Below are 20231 nucleotides of genomic sequence, written 5' to 3'. Positions count from 1 at the left end.
TGGATACAGTCTCTAGGGTGGAAGGCTATAATGATTGTACTCGTCTTCACAAAAAAAAAAACAACACACAAACAAACTGAAAGTTGATAAGATCACAAAAAGCTAACCTAACTAAAATAATTAATGCTACCATTGTATAAAACACCCTATAGTAATACAGTATATACAAGTAAACAAATCTTATTGAAAAGGGAAATTGTGACTCTTGTCTTTCACTGGGAATACTTTGAGACACAGTCAGCAACATAAGATGTAAAAAAAAAAAAGGAAAATTAAAAATTATTTGTTTAAATTTCCTGAAGACTTTTGAAACATCTCACAAGAAGTCATTGATGAAACTACACAGAAGTAAAGGAAAGAAGCACAAGGTTTTGCCAAATTAGGAACCTACTTACAGATTCAAATGTAGTGATACACAGCCATAGCAAAGATCATGATATTACCATGATCAGATGAACAAAGACACTGGTATGCTTTTGAGAAACTCAAACAAAATATCAAGGTGTAGTAAGAGAAGAAATGGGACTATGATTGAGACCACAATACTACCATTTCAGAGCTGGTAGTACACCCACATCCTCAATACAGTACTTAAATATTAGCCACCTTTTCAACAGAAGCATATATGACACAGTAAAGGTTTAAGAAGAGAATGCTGAATGTCATCAGAGAAATGTAACAGCTCCCAAAAGTGGTTCAGTTAAAAAGATCACTTTACTTGCAAAAAGCATCAATAAAAGAGCCCATATTATAACAGTTTCTCAACCAGTTAGCTAAACCAGAACATGAATAGAAATCAGGGGCAAAAGATGAACAAAGAAAGCAAAATCAAATTTAAATTGGTAAAGATGGCTCTGGCACACGTGTAATTACCTCTGCCTGTAAATTCTGAGCCCCTCAGAAAGAATAAGCAATTTATCTGAGCAGTTAGGACCTGATGAAATCTGATGTAGCTAAAAGCTATATTTGTAAAAAACTGTATCAAATTATCTGCTCCAGGTAAGACAGACATTACTGATTGAGCATCAGAAGAAGCCTACACCATCTAGAAACACACATAAACAGCTGTGAAGGAAAGAACCACAAACTTCCTTTTCCCTCTCTGCCAAACGGACAAACCCAGTTTGTTGGTCCAACTGTGCTTGTACTTGGTGCTATTAAGCCATATTTGTGTGTACAAAGAGGTAGAACTCTTCGTGACAGCTGTGCCAGAAGTCCCCAAAAGTCCCTGCACAAATGCCAGTTAAAGAGTACAGCTCACAGAGCTTCCTTCCCTTCAGCTGGTTGAGATGGGTGGTTCTCTAATTCTAAAATACAGCACAGCTATTTTGGTTATTGCTATAGCACCAGTCCTAGTATGGACACTGCTTTAGCTGATCTATACATTTATCACTCAGAGACCGAAGTCTGGAAGAATTTCTGCAAAGACACAGGTTATCACAGCATCAGAAAGGATTTAACACCCTCTTCTTGTCATCAGCCAACATGAAAGCATGCTTAACAAGGTTTGTCTGGGTGACTCTCAAAAATCTGTAGCAGTGGGTATACATTTGTACAGAGGCATCAGAAGGGCTTACAGATAGGCAGCAAAAGGGGACAGTCATGAACACAAAAACAGGGTAAAAATCTTCTGCAGAATTAATCAGTAGTAGGTACTGTAATGGTAAGAAGATACAAAGAACTCACTGGGCCTTCCTTCTCTTTTACTTGCTAGCGTGTATAGATACCTCCTTTATTTTTATTCCTGAAGAATGGACATGTAGTGCAGTCTGTCAGAGAGGGATCATTAACATGGTACACATATACTTACACTTTTGGCCTTTTCCAAATACTTTTTGTATCTCTCTTCCATTTGCTTCATTTCCTCCTCCTTTTTCCGTAAAGCTTCTTGTAATTCTTCAATTTTGAGTGCTTTATGTCAGGAGATGCACACATTGGAAAATAACATAATTGTAATGTGTTTATCTTCATGTTTTTCAACAGACATTTAAGGCTCAGTTAGAATTTATTTCAGTTAAGAAAAGCTAACATAAGGAACCTGATGTAGCAGGTACCATAGTTTTAATTACTAAAAAGCTCAGAAACACATTAAAAATGTGTACTCCTATATCATCTCATGAGACAGCCGTTTTGTACACAAATTTCGCTTTTTTAAAAATTATGAAAAAATAAAGAGAAATGGAATCATGAATCAATCTCATTACTCAACACACTTAGAAAATGAGTTTACTAATGAATTACAGATTCTATAATATCTTGGTATTGTAACTCAGATAAATATGAGTTTTCCTGTTTTATGTAAGAGGAATAATTCTTAACAGGCACAACTCTTGCTTAAATCTGCTAAACTGTAACACTGGACACAATTTATCAGACTTGTGACATGAATATACTCAATTTAATTTTTCCCCCACATTTTCTTAAGCAGCAATGCAGACCAGCAGGACAACTTCATTGCACAGCATTTTCCTGTGTTGATATAAGAATATGTCGAGCCACTATTGCTTATACTTCTTCTATACATCTTCTCAGATCTCAGCAGAAAAAAAAAATCAGTTGCATCATCCTGGATCAAATAGCATATAACATTGATGTCTGGTTGTCAGACAACATTAGATAATTGGCAAACCTCAATCCATCTGTTTTGCAGCCTCATTTTGAAATGTTCTTTAATGTTTTTCCTATAGTTTTCTCTGTAAGCACTCAGAAAACACTAAGCTGGTAACAGGACCAAGTAAGATTTTCACTGATCAGTAAGAAGACTAATAGCAGATGGTCTCCAAGGTTGCAAGAATCCATTTTTCAAAATGTGCCACGGTTCTTGTACAAAGCCCAAGCATTTTGGTCATATCCAGGAGAGTTAAAAGAATCTGAGAAAATAATTCACACACTTTTCCTGAGCGTGGAAAAAAAGGAAGAAGGTCCAACTATTTTTATTTTACCAAGACAAAAGTTCAGACCTAGATTTTTAAAAAGCAACTTGTAATTTCAGTAAACTCACTACAGAAGACTCAATATGCCCTTATGTTTAGAAGCTAGCAAGTCAGAAGACTGCTATTACACTCGCACTGAAGCTTATCAAGTACGACAGGATTATGTGTTTATCAGCTACTCATGAAGTCCCTGGACCTCATTTCCTAAGATGTGGAATTTATAACATATTCTGCAGTTTTAGCTCAACACAAACGAAAATTCTTTTTGGATACAGAGTGTATGTAATGAATACTGAACTGATTATTTCTACCTTCCTCGATCTCTTTATGAATAAAATTGCTTTGGCACAAACCAGAAAAGCTGCCATTGGTTGCAGTCTTTTTCCTTGTTCTGTAATAAGTAGGCTTGAAAAAAACCAATCTACCTCCTTCAATACTTCTCAGGAAAATGTAGAATTAATGTGCTAAAAAGCAACTGGATGCTGGATTCTAGATACCATCCGAGCAATATGACATGTATCTTACATTCTCTTTGACCAGTGTCCAAAAATTTCTCAAATTATAACACAGTTCTGAAAACACACTGAAGGAATATATATTGGGAGTAAAAATAACCTGGTGATGGCAGCAAGAATCTCCTAAATTAGGGTCTTAGGAGACATGACTTTTCTCAACAGCTAAGTTCCAATGACAGGTATGACACTGACTCAGTATTTCTATGGCCACTGTCATTTCTTACTACCGTGGTCTCTAAAACGTGATCCCCTGCATTTCAAGTGTTAGAAGGATCTTTTTGGTCACCATAGCTTCCAGAAAAATTAACAACATACATATCACTGCCATTTAAAATGTACATTTTGTTTATCTTGCACCTCTTATAGATATTATAATTAAAGACCTTGCACATTAAATACTTTACAAAGAAAAGACATGGACTGCACAGGTAACTCACAACTGTTATTGCATCTTGGTTCCAAATCTTCAATAATAGCTCGTTTCTTCTGTAGCTCATTGTTAGCTTCATGGAGCTTCTCACTGTTACAAACCATAAAAGCACATATTGTTTTCTCAATATTATTACTGTGGTTGAATGAACTTTATGTGATACAAAAAATCCTCAGATAGTGATATATTTCTGAGACCACGATTGATTTTTGCTGTGGGGCATAAGGACAAATGACAACATCGCTCTTGACATATTTGTTAAATAAGCTGAAAAACTTTACAGTGTATGGAGAACTGTAACAACAAACGGCTTCTTTCTCAGTAATTATAAACTTAATTTATAACTTACAGTTAATTGTACAATGCATGCCTAAAATGAATACTCGTAATGGAGATTACATTGAGAAAGAATGGCTAAACCCAAGGCAACAGAAACTACTTTTTTTGTTGCAAGCCAGTCAAAAAGCAAACAGTTCACTGCATGTTAGGGAAGTAAAAGAGGTTCACGAATAGCAGAACAAAATTATAACACTTCCTAAAATGTTACCTTTTAAGCCATAATGTATACTAAAAAGTAAAAAAAATAATTTTGTTTACATTAACATGCTTTCCTCAGAACAAAATTGCTTACTCCTCTTGAGTAAAGATTTACACAATGTTAAGCAAAGTTTTCTAACCACCACAAAATGACAGTTCTTTCATCGCTGTTAATGCTTTCACAAAGGTATTCTATGCAATGAAAACAGTCTCTGAAGAGCAGATTCCCAAACATTCCTGTGTTATCTAATTTCTCTTAGTTGTGTATTTTCCAGATGAATGATTAATGACTGTCTGCCTTCCTTACCATATGGAAAACACATAATTTCAAATGGCAAATAAAATAGGCAAACAAAATACTTACAGATGTTCTTCAAGTTTCTTTTTCAGAAGAACTGACTAAAATAGAAAGTTAAAAATTTTATTTTAATATATTGTGGAGATTTAACATCATTTCAAAATTATTTAAAAACATATAATTTTGACATTCTAACCAAAATCCAACTTTTTACTTCACACAGTTTTAGATCACAACTGTAAAGTCATCCTCTGTGGTAACAATCCTTCTCTCCACAGCTGTGTGACTTTCCCGAAATTAGAGAGCTTTGTAAATTTACAAACATTTTCCCAGGAACTAGATCAATAAAAGCAAGACCCATGAACGACAAAATTCTATGTCAGTTGTTTTAATTTCTTCAGTACTTTTGTAATTAGACTTAATAAATTAACCTGAAATTGGAAAGTGCAGCAAAATTTGGTAGAAGAGCTGTCCTACCAACATTGCAATGCAATTTGCATGAAGACATGCAGCAGATTAGTTGAAGTAAATTCCTGTCCCCATAGAAACTAGAAGGAGTAGAGTGTTTCTGACTGGAGTATAGAACAAATTTTACCCTTTTTCTGTTTCTCATCTTTATTGATTACAGACACATAAAAATTATCACACAACTTACAGTGTTCCACTTTCTGGTTAAATCACATTTAGATAAGGTCTTTGAATAAAAGCTTCTAAGTAAATTTTATTTTAATTTTAAACTCACTTCATACACAGTGAGTATCTTTAAAAAAAATAAATGCAATAAATGTCTATAAACTGAAAGTAGTGTTACGTAAATAGAAAGCCATACTCACAATAGCCTTGAGCAGAAGCCCATGCCAAGAAACAGAGATGACATTAGTATAAAGCAAAACAGCAGCCAACAGAAGAAACTATTTAGAAAGTCATGAACAGAAAAAGTTAAAGCTATGCAATTTTCACACATGCGCATTTTTCTCCTCTGTTGTCATCAGCAGTTTCATCCTGTAACATTTTCTAAAACATATCACTAAAAACAAAAATATAAAAATAGTAAAGAAGCACATTTGTAAATCATTGTGTTCAAACCAGAATTTCAAAGGAGAGGAACTGCTATTTTGGAAAGTAATTTTAAAACAAAAATCATACAAGTAAAAAAACGGGAGAAAATATGCAGTCTATTGGACTACAACCAAAATTAAGAGATGCGTGTGTTTTTGTGGAGTGATTCTGAATTGTGTTATTGCCACATTGATTGAATACAAGACAAATGTACAATATTTAAATCAGAAACTGCCTTTTTGGTTAGTATTTATCCAGTACCAATCACATTGGAGGTCCAGCATGTGACTGATGGTCCAGAACACCATCAAAATATAAAATAAAATCATCAACAAAATTACTTCATTGCTTTTTCTCCAATGGTCTTTCGACAAAGGTTCAGACATCTGACCAACAGAGACAATTAATGTGTGCACCCAAAAAAGCTTTTAGCTTTGTTATAGTGTAAATACTTTAAAATATTGTCCTTGATCACATTCCTGGGTCATGCTTCTTCATTATTTCAAAGTTGTATTTCCTTATCGCACTATAAGAAAGTTGGGGAGAATGTAAAAACAAGAAAGCATGACTCTACTGACGTCAGAGTCAGAAATTTGTAGCAGCTAAGGAGCTGCAGGTTTTGACCATTTGGCTTTTTTCTTTTCCAGTCCTCTGAAAAACTGCAGCAACACCACCTTTTCTGTAACAATAAATGTTTGTATGCATCTTTCTTGGTCACAACGCATTTGAACTGGCACCATCACTTATGTCTGATCATTTAGGGGACTATTGGTTGGTTTGGACAAGAATGGGAAAAGTTGGCAGCAGTGCCCATTTTCCTAAGGTAAGAAAATAAAAACTGAACTGAGCTTTTCTTTTGCAATCCTTGTATTGCACTTGGGTTTAGCTTGGAACAGACTAACTACTTGTCAACATCGATTCCACTGGTATATTTTCATATATATTATTTGCATAGTACCAGCATTGTTGTGGGAGTAACCCCTCTCCCATCTAGACAGGTCATATGTTCTCACAAGCAAGAAACTCACAATGATAAACAGTACACACAATTAAAAGGAGTGGGACTGAGTTTACCCAGAGTAATTGATCCATGACACGAGATTAGGAAAAAGAATAAAAGGTGAAATGTGCAATTTTAGCCACCCAAAGAGCCTGTATATTCTTGTAGCAAGGCAGATAAATATATAAATAAATAAATATTCTAAAAATGGGCAAACATTACTTTTTTTTTTTTTTGCAGTCTCAGTCAGCTTCAAAGCCACATATCTGAAGTTTGGTTTTGTTCTGCATGTTAAGGCCACAGGCAGATGGCTAGGCTCTGGGTTGAGGTCAAGCTAACGTAGCAGGGTGAGGGAAACTATGGCACATAAACCTGAGAAAATTGCTTGATGAGACTGCTAATGCTTGAGAAGATGACAAAAGTTATAAACAGCACCATGAGGGATGGTCTGATTTCACAGATGCTAAGAGTCATCATAGAATCATAGAATAGTTTGCGTTGGAAGGGACCTTTAAAGGTCACCTAGTCCAACCCCCCTGTAATGAGTAGAGACATCTTCGACTAGATCAGGTTGCTCAGAGCCCTGTCCAACCTGACCTTGAATGTTTCCAGGGATGGGGCATCCACAACCTCTCTGGGCAACGTGTTCCAGTGTTTCACCAAATGAGCAAAGTGGCTGAACTTCACAGGTAACTGAACAGGTAACAGAGTTTTAGGGACCTTTTAGGGAGGTGTCAAGTCAGGAAGACTGAGTAACTGTATCAGTAACGGCATATAAGGCCATGATTGTGTATGTAACAGCATGAGATACACCAGACGTGGTATGGATTTAGCAAGACTACGTCCAGTGGGGTAGAAATAACTAAAAGCAGGTTGTTTATACAGGAAAGGATTAGCGCAGAGAAAGGGAGAACAAGGATGACAAAAGAGAGTGATAATAAGGCATGCAAATGATGTAGTCGAAGCTGTTCAGGGCACCTGTTGAGCAGCCCTACACATGACCACTGCATTCCGGAGAACAATAAATCAAACCTGCTATTCTGCCCACACCAGGCATGTCTGAGTTGATTCTGTAGTCTGGAAGACTGGGGTAAGGAGGCCTTTCTCTGGCTAGCAAGGCAACAGCCAGGATGGACTAATCATGCATCCCAACAGGATGTGTCAGTGCCCATTACAGTCCTAATGGCACTGATATCTTCCTAACATCCACCTTCCACTGCACTTCAATACAAAATCAAAACTGCTTCCCCATGTGGACCTCAGCAAGCAGTATGTATCATTGCAATGATACTTGCCTGGGTTAGGATAGTGCTTTTACTACTTTTTGGGCAAGCCTAAAAACAACTTCAACTTTGAAAACAAACAAAACTAAAAAAACTCAAACAAACAAACAAACAAACAAAACCCCAAGCCCTCATCATATATTTCTGGGCTGAAGACAATTGGGATCTTCAGTTTTCTGGGTTGAGCGTATTTACAGTATAAGTATACAAAAATACGGATTTCAGTGCATTGTTGCAGAAAAGTAGTGAAAAACAGAGGAAACGTGCTAAAAATGATGCATCAATGAACTGTATGCCATGTCTCTCCTTATTCTTTTTCTCATGCTTCTGAAGAATCACTCTTTTTGTAAAGATATCTTAAGGATAGCTCAGGTGGTGCCAGCACAAATTCCATCTACTTGAGCAGCTGGGTTTGAGGTTTGCTCTGCTTTGTGTGGGAGACTGGATGAGGTGTCCATACCTTCAGATGTTCTTGCAGCCTCAATACTTCTCCGAGTCTACACATTGTCTTTTGCTTCTTTAAGAGTAAATGAAATCCTACACACCAAACTTGGCAAAACAGGCCACGGGACTAGTGCCTATAAATCACCACTGGCATGGTCAGACCTACACAGAAACCAGGAATGCAGCAACTGCATCATGAGCTTGCCAGCTCTGATTTGACGTGGGCTGCCTGGTACATGTGGGAGGCTGTACCATGCTGTTGTGATGGTGGTGTTTTGCTGTTCATCATCTCAGATGATTCCTACATAGTCTGCAACCAGTCCTTTAAGTGAGCTGCAGACACATCCTAAATTACTGCCCAAACCAGAGCCTCAAAAAGGGACACAATTAAAACTGCAGTAAATAAAGCTGAATTCAATTAGAGAGGGATCATTTACAATACTCTATATCTGAGAATAATTTTTTCACATTCTTGTTCACCCTGAAAATTCTGAATTTGGCCGATAATCAAAACAACAAAGAATATCTCAGAATCACATAATAGTATGGACTTATTTTAAAATGCATTCTAAAAACATTCTAAGTTACTTGGGAAAATAATCTTATTTAAACTCAACTAAGTGTTTTACTTTCATACAGTTTATTTTGAAAATTAGAAGTATAAGCTAAATTAGACACACCCTTAAATGAAAATAAACAGCTAGTAAAAACTTCCACTGTTTTATATAAATTAGTTAAAACAAAACCACAAAAATAGAAAGCAACACATTACAACTTGTTGCCAATTAGCACACAATACACTGAGGTTGTGAGCATACACTGTGCATGTACAGTCCAGCAAATTACTGCTTTCAAGAAAGCTGTAGAGCTTCTTCTCTCAAACACAGGAGATGGGAAACACAATTTTTGAGTGGAAGACTGAAAGTTGTTTTCCACACTAACTCTGTCACAATGCATATTCTTACATTAAAAATAAAGTTAACTATACAGAAACAGAAAATGCTGCATTATGTTGAGGGACTAATTATTTGACTTTTTTTTTTTTTTTTTTTAGTTTTGGCCTGCCTCAATTCTTGCATTATGAGATACATTTACATCCACAATTACAGAGCTTCCACTGGCAGGAAAGGTCTTAACTTTCATTAAGAAAACTAAACCGAAAATAACTTCAGGTACTTTATTAAGACATGGAGAATTAACATTTCCTTAATTCCCTGCAAAACTCTCTACTGTAATTAAATAATTCTAATGCTAAGTTTACTATTGGAACAGACATAATTAATCAAATAAAACATATTTGACACCTTCTCTACATAGGACAGTTTTCTTTTCTAGACAAATGTCTTACTATGTCTTACATCCTATTTAGAGAAACACAATTTAGTGATAAGACCATATGAGTAAATATGGAAAATGATCAGAAATCTCCATTTGCATATTTCTTTTAAATATTTTTTTACAAAAAGGTGAAAGTTTCGAAAATGGTAACTACTTGAATGTAAGTTTGATGTACATTTCTACTTACATCTTCAGCTTTTGAACCTTGATCCTGCAAAGATTTTTGTAGTTCTTCAACCTGGGACTGCACTTCTAGAAGTCTCTGATTTACCAATCTAGGAAAGAGATAATATTTCGTTTTTCAGAAAAATGAAGCAACTGCAAGAAGCAGCCTGAGATTTTGTGTTTTCACATCATCTACACAAGAGATGCAATACCATATTTTATTCTCAGAAACTTTACAACAGTAGTTAGAGCATACAGCAGTTCCAGAGATTATAGCCTGTAGTCATCCAGAACATTCTGATACTCTTCCAAGACAACACAAATGTGTGTATTAAGAAATCATTTCTATATGCATGAAACAAGAGTTTCTAACAGTCAGTTTTACTGTGTGAGAGCTACTAGCTTACTGCTTTTACACAGTCACAGAATCCTATAAACCTATAGGCTGGAAGAGCTCTCCAGAGGTTGTCTAAATCCAACCTCCTCCTTAAAGCAGGTGCACTCAGAGCAGATTGCTGGGAACCACGTCCAGTCCAGGTCTGGACACCTTTAAGGATGGAGGTCTGACAACCTCTTTGGGCCTCCCTTCTAGAGCTCAGACCCATACTCCATATTGTGTCTGTTCCCTCTTGTCCTTCCACTGTCAATCTCTGAGAAGAGTCTGGCTCTATCTTCTTGACACCTTCCCATCAGGTAGATGTAGATGACAGTATTATCTCCTCTATGCCACCTTTTCTTTGGCCTGAACAAACCCAGTTCTCAGTCTTATCCCACATAGCACATCCTCCAGCGCCCCTCACCTTAGCAGTATTCTGCTGCACTCCTGTACATCCATGTCTTTCTTACACTGGGGAATCCAAAATTATCTTCATGTGAGATCACATGTCCACATGTGATCTCATAAGTACTGATGAGAGGTGAAGGATCATTTTCCCAGACTGCCTGCCTGCATCCTGGTGAGGACAGGCCAAGTCACAGTCAGCTGTGAGGTCCCGAGCTGACACATCCTCCTTTGCTGCCCACTGGGACCTCAGGGCTTTTGCAGCAGAGCTGCTCCCCAGACTACTGGTCCCAGCCAGCACTGCCAGGCTCCTCCCAGCCAGGGACAGGGCTCCCATCAGCTCATTTCTCTGGACTGCTGAGCTCCTCTGAAGAACAGCTCTCCCTTTCAGCATATCAATTACTCCTCCCAATGTGGTGCCATCCTCAAACTTGCTCAGAGTATAGTCCCTCACATCAGTCAAGTTGTTAATAAAGGTGATGAACAGCATTGGTCCTGGTATTGATGCCTGAGGAACTGGTTGCCAGTTGGATTTCATACCACTGATGATAACGCTTTAGGCCTAGATGTCCAAACAATTTTCCACTCAATTTACTGTCCACTTGAGTCTATATCTAACCATTCTGAACATCAGGATACTAGGGGACACTGCGCCACAGGCTCTGCTAAAGCTAAGTAAAGTCTACTGTTTCACCCTTCTTCACATAGGCAGTCATCTCATTGTCAAGCCAATTGGATTAGCTAGGTATGATTTGCCCTGAATAAATTCATGTTGGCCTTTCCCAGTTACCTTCTTGTCCCTCATGTGGCTGGAAACAGATTCCAGATGGACTTGCTTTGTGAAATTCTCAGAAAATGAGCTGTGGCTGACCAGTCTCTGTAGTTCTCTGGACTCTTTCTTGACCTTTTTGAAGATGAGTGCAGTATTTACCTTTTCCCAGGCTTCAGGAACCTTCCCCAGTCAAAGGGGAAGATCGGGAAAGATTAGATAGAAAGTAGATTCAAAGCTTAGACAGAGAGCAGCCTCAAAACCGTATCAGCCAGCTACCTTAGCATGGTCAGATGCACGCTGTCTGGTCCCATGGACACCTGTATACTGACTGGCTTAATCTAGCAGGGTCAGCCAGAGCAGGTTGCCCAGGAACATGTCCTGTTGGGTTTTAAATATCTCCAAGAATGGAGACAACCTCTCTTGGCAACCTATTGCAGTGTTCAGCAACCGTCACACTAAAAAAAAAGTATGTTCTTACATTTAGATGAAATTTCATGTGTTTTCATTTCTGCTCACTGCCTCCTGCCATTACTGGGCACCACTGAGAAGAGTCTAGCTCCATCTCCTTTAGACCCTCCCATCAGATATTTATAAACATCGCTAAGATCCGCCCTGAGCCTTCTCTTTTCCAGGCTACATAGTCTCTATCCCCCAGACACTCCTTATATGAAAGATGCTGCAGTCCTGTAATCACATCCTTGTGGCCTTTCACTGGACTGACTCCAGTAAATTCATGTCTGTCTTGTACTGGGGAGGCCAGTACTGGACATAGTACAGTCAAAAGTATACGTCATTTTTAGAAAAGTCAATTGAAACTGAGGACAAAATTTCTTACCTGTTTTCTGTCTCCAATTCATTCTTCCGTAAGTTTGCATCATCAAGAAGGCTCTGCAACAAGGCAATCTTTTCATTGTCAGAACCTTCTTGGTTCAATTTCAACATCTTGTTCTCATGCTGAAGGCGAATGAGTTTCTCCCTAAACACATAAAATACAATTTTGTAGAAAAAATTATGCCAATCTCTATAAAGAAGAAAACAGTTTACCACAGGAGGTGTAAATATAACGTAAAGATCATCTTTACCTATTTAACCTGAAACAACAATCATGTCTTCAAACCCCCAAATACAAACCTGATTAAAGGAGTTGTAATTGTAGAAAGCACAACACAAGGAAGTTGCCTGAGTGTCCCTCTTAGATCTCAGAGTAGAGCTGGACAGATTTATAGATAAAACGTGGAGACCACAAAGCTTGGTGCCAAGTGTTAAGGGTGGTTGTAATCTCAGCTGTCACTGAACTACTACATCAACCTGGGCAAGTCACTTCTACCCTGTTGGTCTGTTTTCACAGAATCAGAATCATTTAGGTTGGAAAAGATCCTCAACATCATCGAGTCCAACCGTTAACCTAACACTGCCAAGTCCACCATGAAACCATGTCCCTACGTGCCATGTCTACATGTCTTTTAACTACCTTCAGGGATGAGAACCACTCAACCACTTCCCTGGGCAGCCTGTTCCAATGCTTGGTAACCCTTTCTGTGAAGAAATTTTTCCTAATATCCAGGCTAAACCTCCCCTGGTGCAACTTGAGGCCGTTTCCTCTTGTCCTATAGCTTGTCACTTGGGAGAAGAGACTGACATTCACCTCGCTACAACCTCCTTTCAGGTAGTTGTAGAGAGCAATAAGGTCTCCCCTCAGCCTCCTTTTCTCCAGGCTAAACAACCCCAGTTCCCTCAGCCACTCCTCATTAGACCTGTGCTCTGCACCCTTCACCAGCTTCATTGCCCTTCTTTGGACACACTCCAGCACCTCAATGTCTTTCTTGTACTGAGGGGCCCAAAGCTGAACAGTATTCAAGGTGTGGCCTCACCAAAGCCAAGTACAGGGGGACAATCACTTCCCTAGTCCTGCTGGCCACACTACTTCTGATACAAGCCAGGATGCTGTTGGCCTTCTTGGCCACCTGGGCATGCTGCTGGCTCATATTCAGCTGGCTGTCAACCAACACCTTCAGGTCCTTTTCCACTGGGCAGTTTTCTAGCCACTCTTCCCCAAGCGTGTAGTGTTGCATGGGGTTGTTGTGACCCAAGTGCAGGACCCGGCACTGAGCCTTGTTGAACCTCATACAATTGGCCTCAGCCCATCGATTCAGTCTGTCCAGGTCCCTCTGTAGAGCCTCCCTACCCTCCAGCAGATCAACACTCCTGCCCAACTTTGTGTTGGCTGCAAACTTACTAAGGGTGCACTTGATCCCCTCGTCCAGATGATTGATAAAGGTATTAAACAGAACTGGCCCCAATACTGAGCCCTGGGGAACACCCCCTGCAACCGGCCACCAACTGGATTTAACTCCATTCACCACCACTCTCTGGGCCCGGCCATCCAGCCAGTTTTTTGCCCAGCAAAGAGTACATACGTCCAAGCCATGAGCAACCAGTTTCTCCAGGAGAATGCTGTGGGAAAAGCGTCAACAGTTTTACCACAGTCCAGGTAAACAACATCCACAGCCTTTCCCTCATCCACTGAGAGGGTCACCTTGTCATAGAAGGAGATTAGGTTAGTCAAGCAGGACCTGCCTTTCATAAACCCATGCTGACTGGTCCTCATCACCCGGTTGTCCCGTACATGCCACATGATGGCACTCAGGATGATCTGCTCCATAACCTTCTTCCCCAGGACCGAGGTCAGACTGACAGGCCTGTAGGTCCCCAGATCCTCTTTCCGGCCCTTCTTGTAGATGGGCATCACATTTGCTAACCTTCAGTCAACTGGGACCTCCCCAGTTAGCCAGGGCTGCTGATAAATGATGGAAAGTGGCTTGGTGAGCACTTTGCCAGCTTCCTGAGTACTCTTGGGTGGATCCCATCTCATCCTATAGACTTGCATGTGTCTAAGTGGTGTAGCAGGTCGCTAACCATTTCCCCTTGGATTACGGGGGCTTCATTCTGCTCCCAGTCCCTGTCTTCCAGCTCAGGGGGCTGGGTACCCCGGGAACAACTGGCCTTATTGTTAAAGACTCAGGCAAAGAAGGCATTAAGTACCTCAGCCTTTTCCTCACCCTTTGTCACTATGTTCCCCCCACATCCAATAAAGGATGGAGATTCTCCTTAGCCCTCCTTTTGTTGCTAATATGTTTATAGAAACATTTTTTATTGTCTTTTATTGCAGTAGCCAAATTAAGTTCTAGTTGGGCTTTGGCCCTTCTAATTTTCTCCCTGCATAACCTCATGACATCTTTGTAGCCCTCCTGAGTTGCCTGCCCCTTCTTCCAAAGTTAATAAACTCTCTTTTTTTTCCTGAATTCCAGCCAAAGCTCTCTGTTCAGCCAGGCCAGTCTTCTCCCCCGCTGGCTTGTCTTTTGGCACATGGGGATGGCCTGCTCCTGTGCCTTTAAAATCTCCTTATTGAAAAATGTCCAGCCTTCCTGGACTCCTTTGCCCTTCAGGGCGACCTCACAAGCAACTCTGTCAACCAGGCTCCTAAACAGGCCGAAGTCTGCCCTCTGAAAGTCCACAGTAGCAGTTTTGCTACCCCCACTCCTTACTTCTCTGAGAATCGAAAACTCTATCATTTCATGATCACTGTGCCCAAGACAGCCTCCAACCATCACATCACCTGCAAGTCCTTCTCTGTTCACAAACAAGAGGTCCAGTGGGGCACCTTCCCTAGTAGGTCACTCACCAGCTGTGTCAGGAAGTTCTCTTCCACACACTCCAGGAACTTCCTAGACTGTTTCCCCTCTGCTGTATTGTATTTCCAGCAGACATCTGGTAAGTTGAAGTCCCCCATGAGAACAAGGGCTAGCAGTCAGGAGACTTCTCCCAGCTGCTTATAGAATATTTTGTCTGCCTCTTCATCCTGGTTGGGTGGTCTATAACAGACTCTAACTATATCTGCTTTGTTGGCCTTTCCCCTGATTCTTACTCATAAACATTTGACCCTTTCATCACCATTGTCAAGCTCTAGACAGTCAAAACACACCTTAACATACAGGGCTACGCCACCACCTCTCCTTTCTTGCCTATCCCTTCTGAAGAGTTTATAGCCATCCATTGCAGCACTCCAGTTGTGTGAGTCTTGCCACCGTAGTTCTGTGATTGCAACTATATCATAGTTTTCCCGCTGCACAATGGCTTCCAACTACTCCTGTTTGTTGCCCATGCTGCGTGCATTGGTGTAGATGCACTTCAGTTGGGCTATTGATCCTGCTAGCTTTTTTTAGGGAGAAGCCCTAATTCCTATGTGACTGTTCTCAGGTGCTTCTGTGGTTTCTAAAACATTAACAACCTTTACATCTTTGCTGCTGCATGCATCTCCATCCCTTACCTCCACTGAGCTGGCTAAGGTGCTGCACGCATCAGTACAGGAAAATGTGCTCATCGTAGAGCAGACTGAAGGACCTTGATAGTGCACTGTCCCTCGAACACTGGAATGCTGTCCCAGGCTTATCTCCAGTTAGCCTGGTTTTCTCTCTTTCACCCTTCAAATCTAGTTTAAAGCTCTTTCAATGAGCCCTGCTAAATCCTCATGTCAATTAACTTGTTGATTTCCTCAGGTGCAACTAACAAGCCACAGACTGAATCTGCCTCACGAAACTCTCCCATTTGCTTTGCAGGTCTTCTCTATGAGATGGAGAAAGGTGCTTGAGCACAGACCCATGCTCTGTCACCATGGAGGGAAAAAGAGAGCAGTAGTAGCTACTCCTATGGATAGGCTGTCTTGTGCAGTCTTCCCCCTTCATCAGCAGACCTCCAGATCAGGAAGTTCCAGTCCTACAGCAGCCATTGCTACTGTCCACCTCTATTAAGTAGGCATGGCCAAGTTTAGTAGTTGCAAACAGTCTGCATAGATATATGCTTGCATAAAATCCAGAATTCATCTTCAGAGCCAAAGATGAAGAGTTAGTGAAACCACAGGCTATGCCTGGGTATTTATGGCATTTAGGGTCCTGTCCTCTCTCACGCAATCATGTGGAAGGTTTATGCAGTAACTCCATACTTCACTAATGCTGCCTCAAAATGTTAAATTCTCTTTTGGTGTTTCTGAACAAACTAAAAAGAACTGCTCTTGTAGCAAGGTGCAGCAGCACACCTGGAAGAAAAACAAATCGTTTCTATTATCAGCTTTCTAGAAAGATATTATTTTACTACTGAACAGTATGTTTTGACCCATATTGAGCTTTCCAGTTGTTAAAATACTGTATTAGTATTGATAGAGATAAAAGAAAAGATTTCCTGAAGAGCTAACAGATTTCTGAAATATGACTTTCTTAAAAACTTTTAGCCTACTGGCAAGGCTAAATGCAGCCTGCAACATCTTGAGATACAATGATTTTCAGCTCTGCCACTGCTGTTCTTCCTTTTAATAGACTGTAAGCATTTGCCATGGTATAAAATGGAATTTATAATCTACTCTTCCTTTCACAATTTTAGTCATTTTTTCTTTGTACAACAACACGTTCTTGTTACAAATATTTTTGTAATACACATATAAGCTGCAGTTCTATCAACTCTCTGCAGGAAAAGAAGAGATACAATGTAAGGATAAAGGGGTTTTTGTTTTCCCTTTTTTTTGGAGCACAATGCAAAGTCAAGAGAGGTTAACTGAATTTTGTCTTAAACATAACAGCTCCTGTTGTGCAGAAATCCAAAAGGAGAGAAAAGAACAAACATTAATTGTAGAAACTTTCTAAGACTGAAAACTAACTAATCATCTATGGGTACATTGTAAAGGTTAGTAAAACAAAGCACACATTAGCTTACTTTATTTCAGGAGTAACGATTTCTGCTGCTAAACTGTCTGAAGGCTCTTGTGCTCCCAGAGACATCAATCCTGGGTTAGGAAAAGTAAAAAATTTAGCAAACAGACCAGTTACTTTAAAGACCAGAAGTAAATATTTTTCTAGAAGTTTACAGTTTTAGAGTAATGCTAGACAATGGAAAAATGACACAAAGTTAGGCTACAACAAGACAGACAGACAAGCATGATTTCATTTGGAGAATAGTCATTATTTCTGTCTTCATCCATTCTGATGATGTTTGTGGCATATTTTCTTCTCATTAGCTTATCTAAGAACTACAAAGCTGTGCAACATTACACAGAAATAAATTGCAACACATGAAACATCATATACACATGAAAAACCAATCTCTCTAAGGAAAATTATGTAACTACACAGAAATCAGAAATACATTATGAAAATATCACACTGGGGAGGAGACTAAAATTTCTGATTGACTGAAATAATGTTTTCAAATATTACAAAGTTATGAATAGCTGAAGCAGCTTTCCACTGCTGATCTTAGAGGAGCTTAAATTTATTCTGTGCTAAACAGAAGTGCATTCAATACTCTCCAGAGAAGTCCTGTAAACTTCAGAAAAGATGCATTTAATCTCTTTATTCTTCCTTTACCTGTAGTGGTGAGTTGACCCTCCTGAGCTTGTACACATCTAAGCTCTTCTATAGTTTCTTTCAAAGAATCCCTTTCTGTTCTTAATCTCTGAATAATTGGAAAGAGAATGAATATCAGTCTTGGTACTACAAATCCATCTTTAACAGCACACAAGCCACCAAAAGGCACAGCTTTCAACACTTTAAAAAGAATTTAATGCAACTCTAGAGATGATTTTCAAATTAAGGCATCTCAGTCTATTCCACCACAGAATAAACATAAATATTATACATTCCACATGAACAGTGTTTTTTTGAGAAGGGTTGCTGCTCTGTATTGCACTTATGGGGGTAAAAATATCAGGGTATAAGCTTACAAAATCAAGATATTAGTGACACAAAGTTCTGGTACCAGGCAGTAAACAGCGCCCACTGGCACCACTCAGCCATCCTCCTGTTCCCCTCATTGGGCTGATTCCAAGGGAAAGGAAAGTGAATTAAGAGACCGTAGACTTCTCCCTCACCAAGAAACCAAGGTTTAGCCAGGAGTGAAATAAACAGCAGGTGAGTACACAGTCAACATAACAAACAAACTGCATTAATTTCATTTTGTTTGTCTTTCAACAGTGAAAGTGTGAGCAGCATTTCCATATCCCCTTCCTCCTGTGTGTCAACTGGCCTTGCCATTCACCAGCATCTTAGCTATGGAAGAAAACTAGTTGCTTGAGGCTCAATCCAAAGAGAACTGAAGAACGGGACTGGACCACCTTGGGATCTAGACAGATGAGCTCTTCAGTAGCATCAAGCAAATACTCTCCCAATTTGGCACAAGTCCCCTTTCGCAAAAAATGAGAAACTACAGGTAGCATCAAGTTTTTGTCCAGAAGGTTGCCAAGATTCAAAAACGAAAGGAGAAGAGGTCAACTACGTAAAGATCCAAGTTGTAGCTTGCTCCAAAATCAGACATGTCCAGTATTACTAAAAGGTCCAGGACAGACCTCAGCTCTGTGTAGATATGGAGTTGTGTTGGCTGACAGCTCCTTGCAATTCATCCTATTAACAGATTGATTCAGATATATTTTATATTTCAGCCCAAATGGATCCGGGACTTGGAATCACTTTGGCAAAGAACATTTTGGTGAGGCGTGACAGAGGCTTCTGTTGTATTTCTGAATCCTGCAAGGTGAATGAACTCTGGTGCAACTGTCAGAACAATCTGAATAAAGTGTACATTCTGTTAGCACTGAAAGTAATTTCGCAAACCCCACAAGTGAAAAAACTGGTTTTACCACAAACACCACAGAAGAAAAGCCACACAGAGGAGTGCTCAAACTCAACTGCTGAAAGCAAGGATTCTGCAGTCTGCTACCGTCAGTCAGAAAACATCAAGTTGATTAATCAAATGCCAGAATACCTTAATGACTAGAAAAAGCTCCAGGGCTTCATTTGTACACTGCAGACAAAGCCAAGTCATCAAATTATCTTAGTACTTATCATACAACACACCACAGAAGTAAAATTCCAAGCTACATAGCTGAAGATATCAAACACGCTACCACACTTTGCCAGAACATAAAGACAAGGACAAAACCAATTTCAGTAACTGTTTCCAAAATATAACTGACAAGGTACCACTACATAGCTTGCAACCTGTGGTGGGCAACCTTACTGGTACGTATGTGAAAACAGGGAACAGAAAGAATAAGTAACACAGGTAGTGAATCATTAATTCAAATGTTGAGAGACTTTAGCTGTAATCTACTTCTCACGGGTGCATATCCATTCAAAAGAATGTATTGAAAAACAACATCCGCCCCCAAAAATACTATGTGCCAGGAAGTAAAACAGAAAACTGTATGACAATGGCCTGAAATTCAGATCCTTTGTGCAAGATGAAATGGTCCACTGAGCAATGGGTAAGCCACAGACACAACCTTACCATTGTCAAACATAACAGAACTGGAAAAACAAGCTTTAAATAAAGAGCAGGAAGAAAGCCAAAGCACAGTACGAATACAGTTACTATGGGCATTCCAATCTGAACTGAAGGGCAGATGTGATATCAAGGACAATTGTCCACAGTAGTTTGAAAATTTAATAAAATATGGAAATCAAAGACCTATGAACAGAAAATAGCTGAAAAGTTTCAGTTCAAATGCTATTCAAGTGCAGTGGCTGGAAATTTTGGAAAGAACTGGACAGGAAATATGGCTATTGCAGGAAACACCTACAGAGATTCTAACTGATGGATAGATGGACTTATACTTAAAACAAGCTGAAGAAA

The 20231-nt window shown here is 39.5% G+C and overlaps 1 protein-coding gene across 12 annotated transcripts in view; it reads right to left on the bottom strand.

Moving 5' to 3' along the window:
* HOOK3 (hook microtubule tethering protein 3) overlaps positions 1–20231 on the bottom strand; it is a 96169-nt gene that overhangs the window by 15505 nt on the left and 60433 nt on the right. For 8 of the 12 annotated variants that reach the window (XM_087742420.1, XM_087742419.1, XM_087742414.1 and 5 more), the window contains 8 exons: positions 17969–18056; positions 17319–17388; positions 12391–12531; positions 10025–10112; positions 5547–5624; positions 4780–4814; positions 3886–3968; positions 1811–1911 (listed from right to left, as the gene is read on the bottom strand). In XM_087742420.1, the coding sequence (XP_087598546.1) occupies positions 1811–1911; positions 3886–3968; positions 4780–4814; positions 5547–5624; positions 10025–10112; positions 12391–12531; positions 17319–17388; positions 17969–18056 (684 nt within the window). Of the gene's footprint in view, positions 1–1810; positions 1912–1972; positions 2897–3885; positions 3969–4779; positions 4815–5546; positions 5625–10024; positions 10113–12390; positions 12532–17318; positions 17389–17968; positions 18057–20231 lie in introns of those variants that run through there. The other 4 variants (XM_087742416.1, XM_087742415.1, XM_087742423.1 and 1 more) reach the window with 3 other exon arrangements.

The sequence above is a fragment of the Nipponia nippon genome, unplaced genomic scaffold (assembly GCF_047370975.1).
Source record: "Nipponia nippon isolate SJK-2023a ecotype South Korea unplaced genomic scaffold, ASM4737097v1 scaffold_8, whole genome shotgun sequence".
In the NCBI taxonomy this organism is placed as follows: Eukaryota; Metazoa; Chordata; class Aves; order Pelecaniformes; family Threskiornithidae; genus Nipponia; species Nipponia nippon.
The sequence above is the reverse complement of the archived record's forward strand: the minus strand, read 5'-3'. Positions and strand labels throughout refer to the sequence as shown.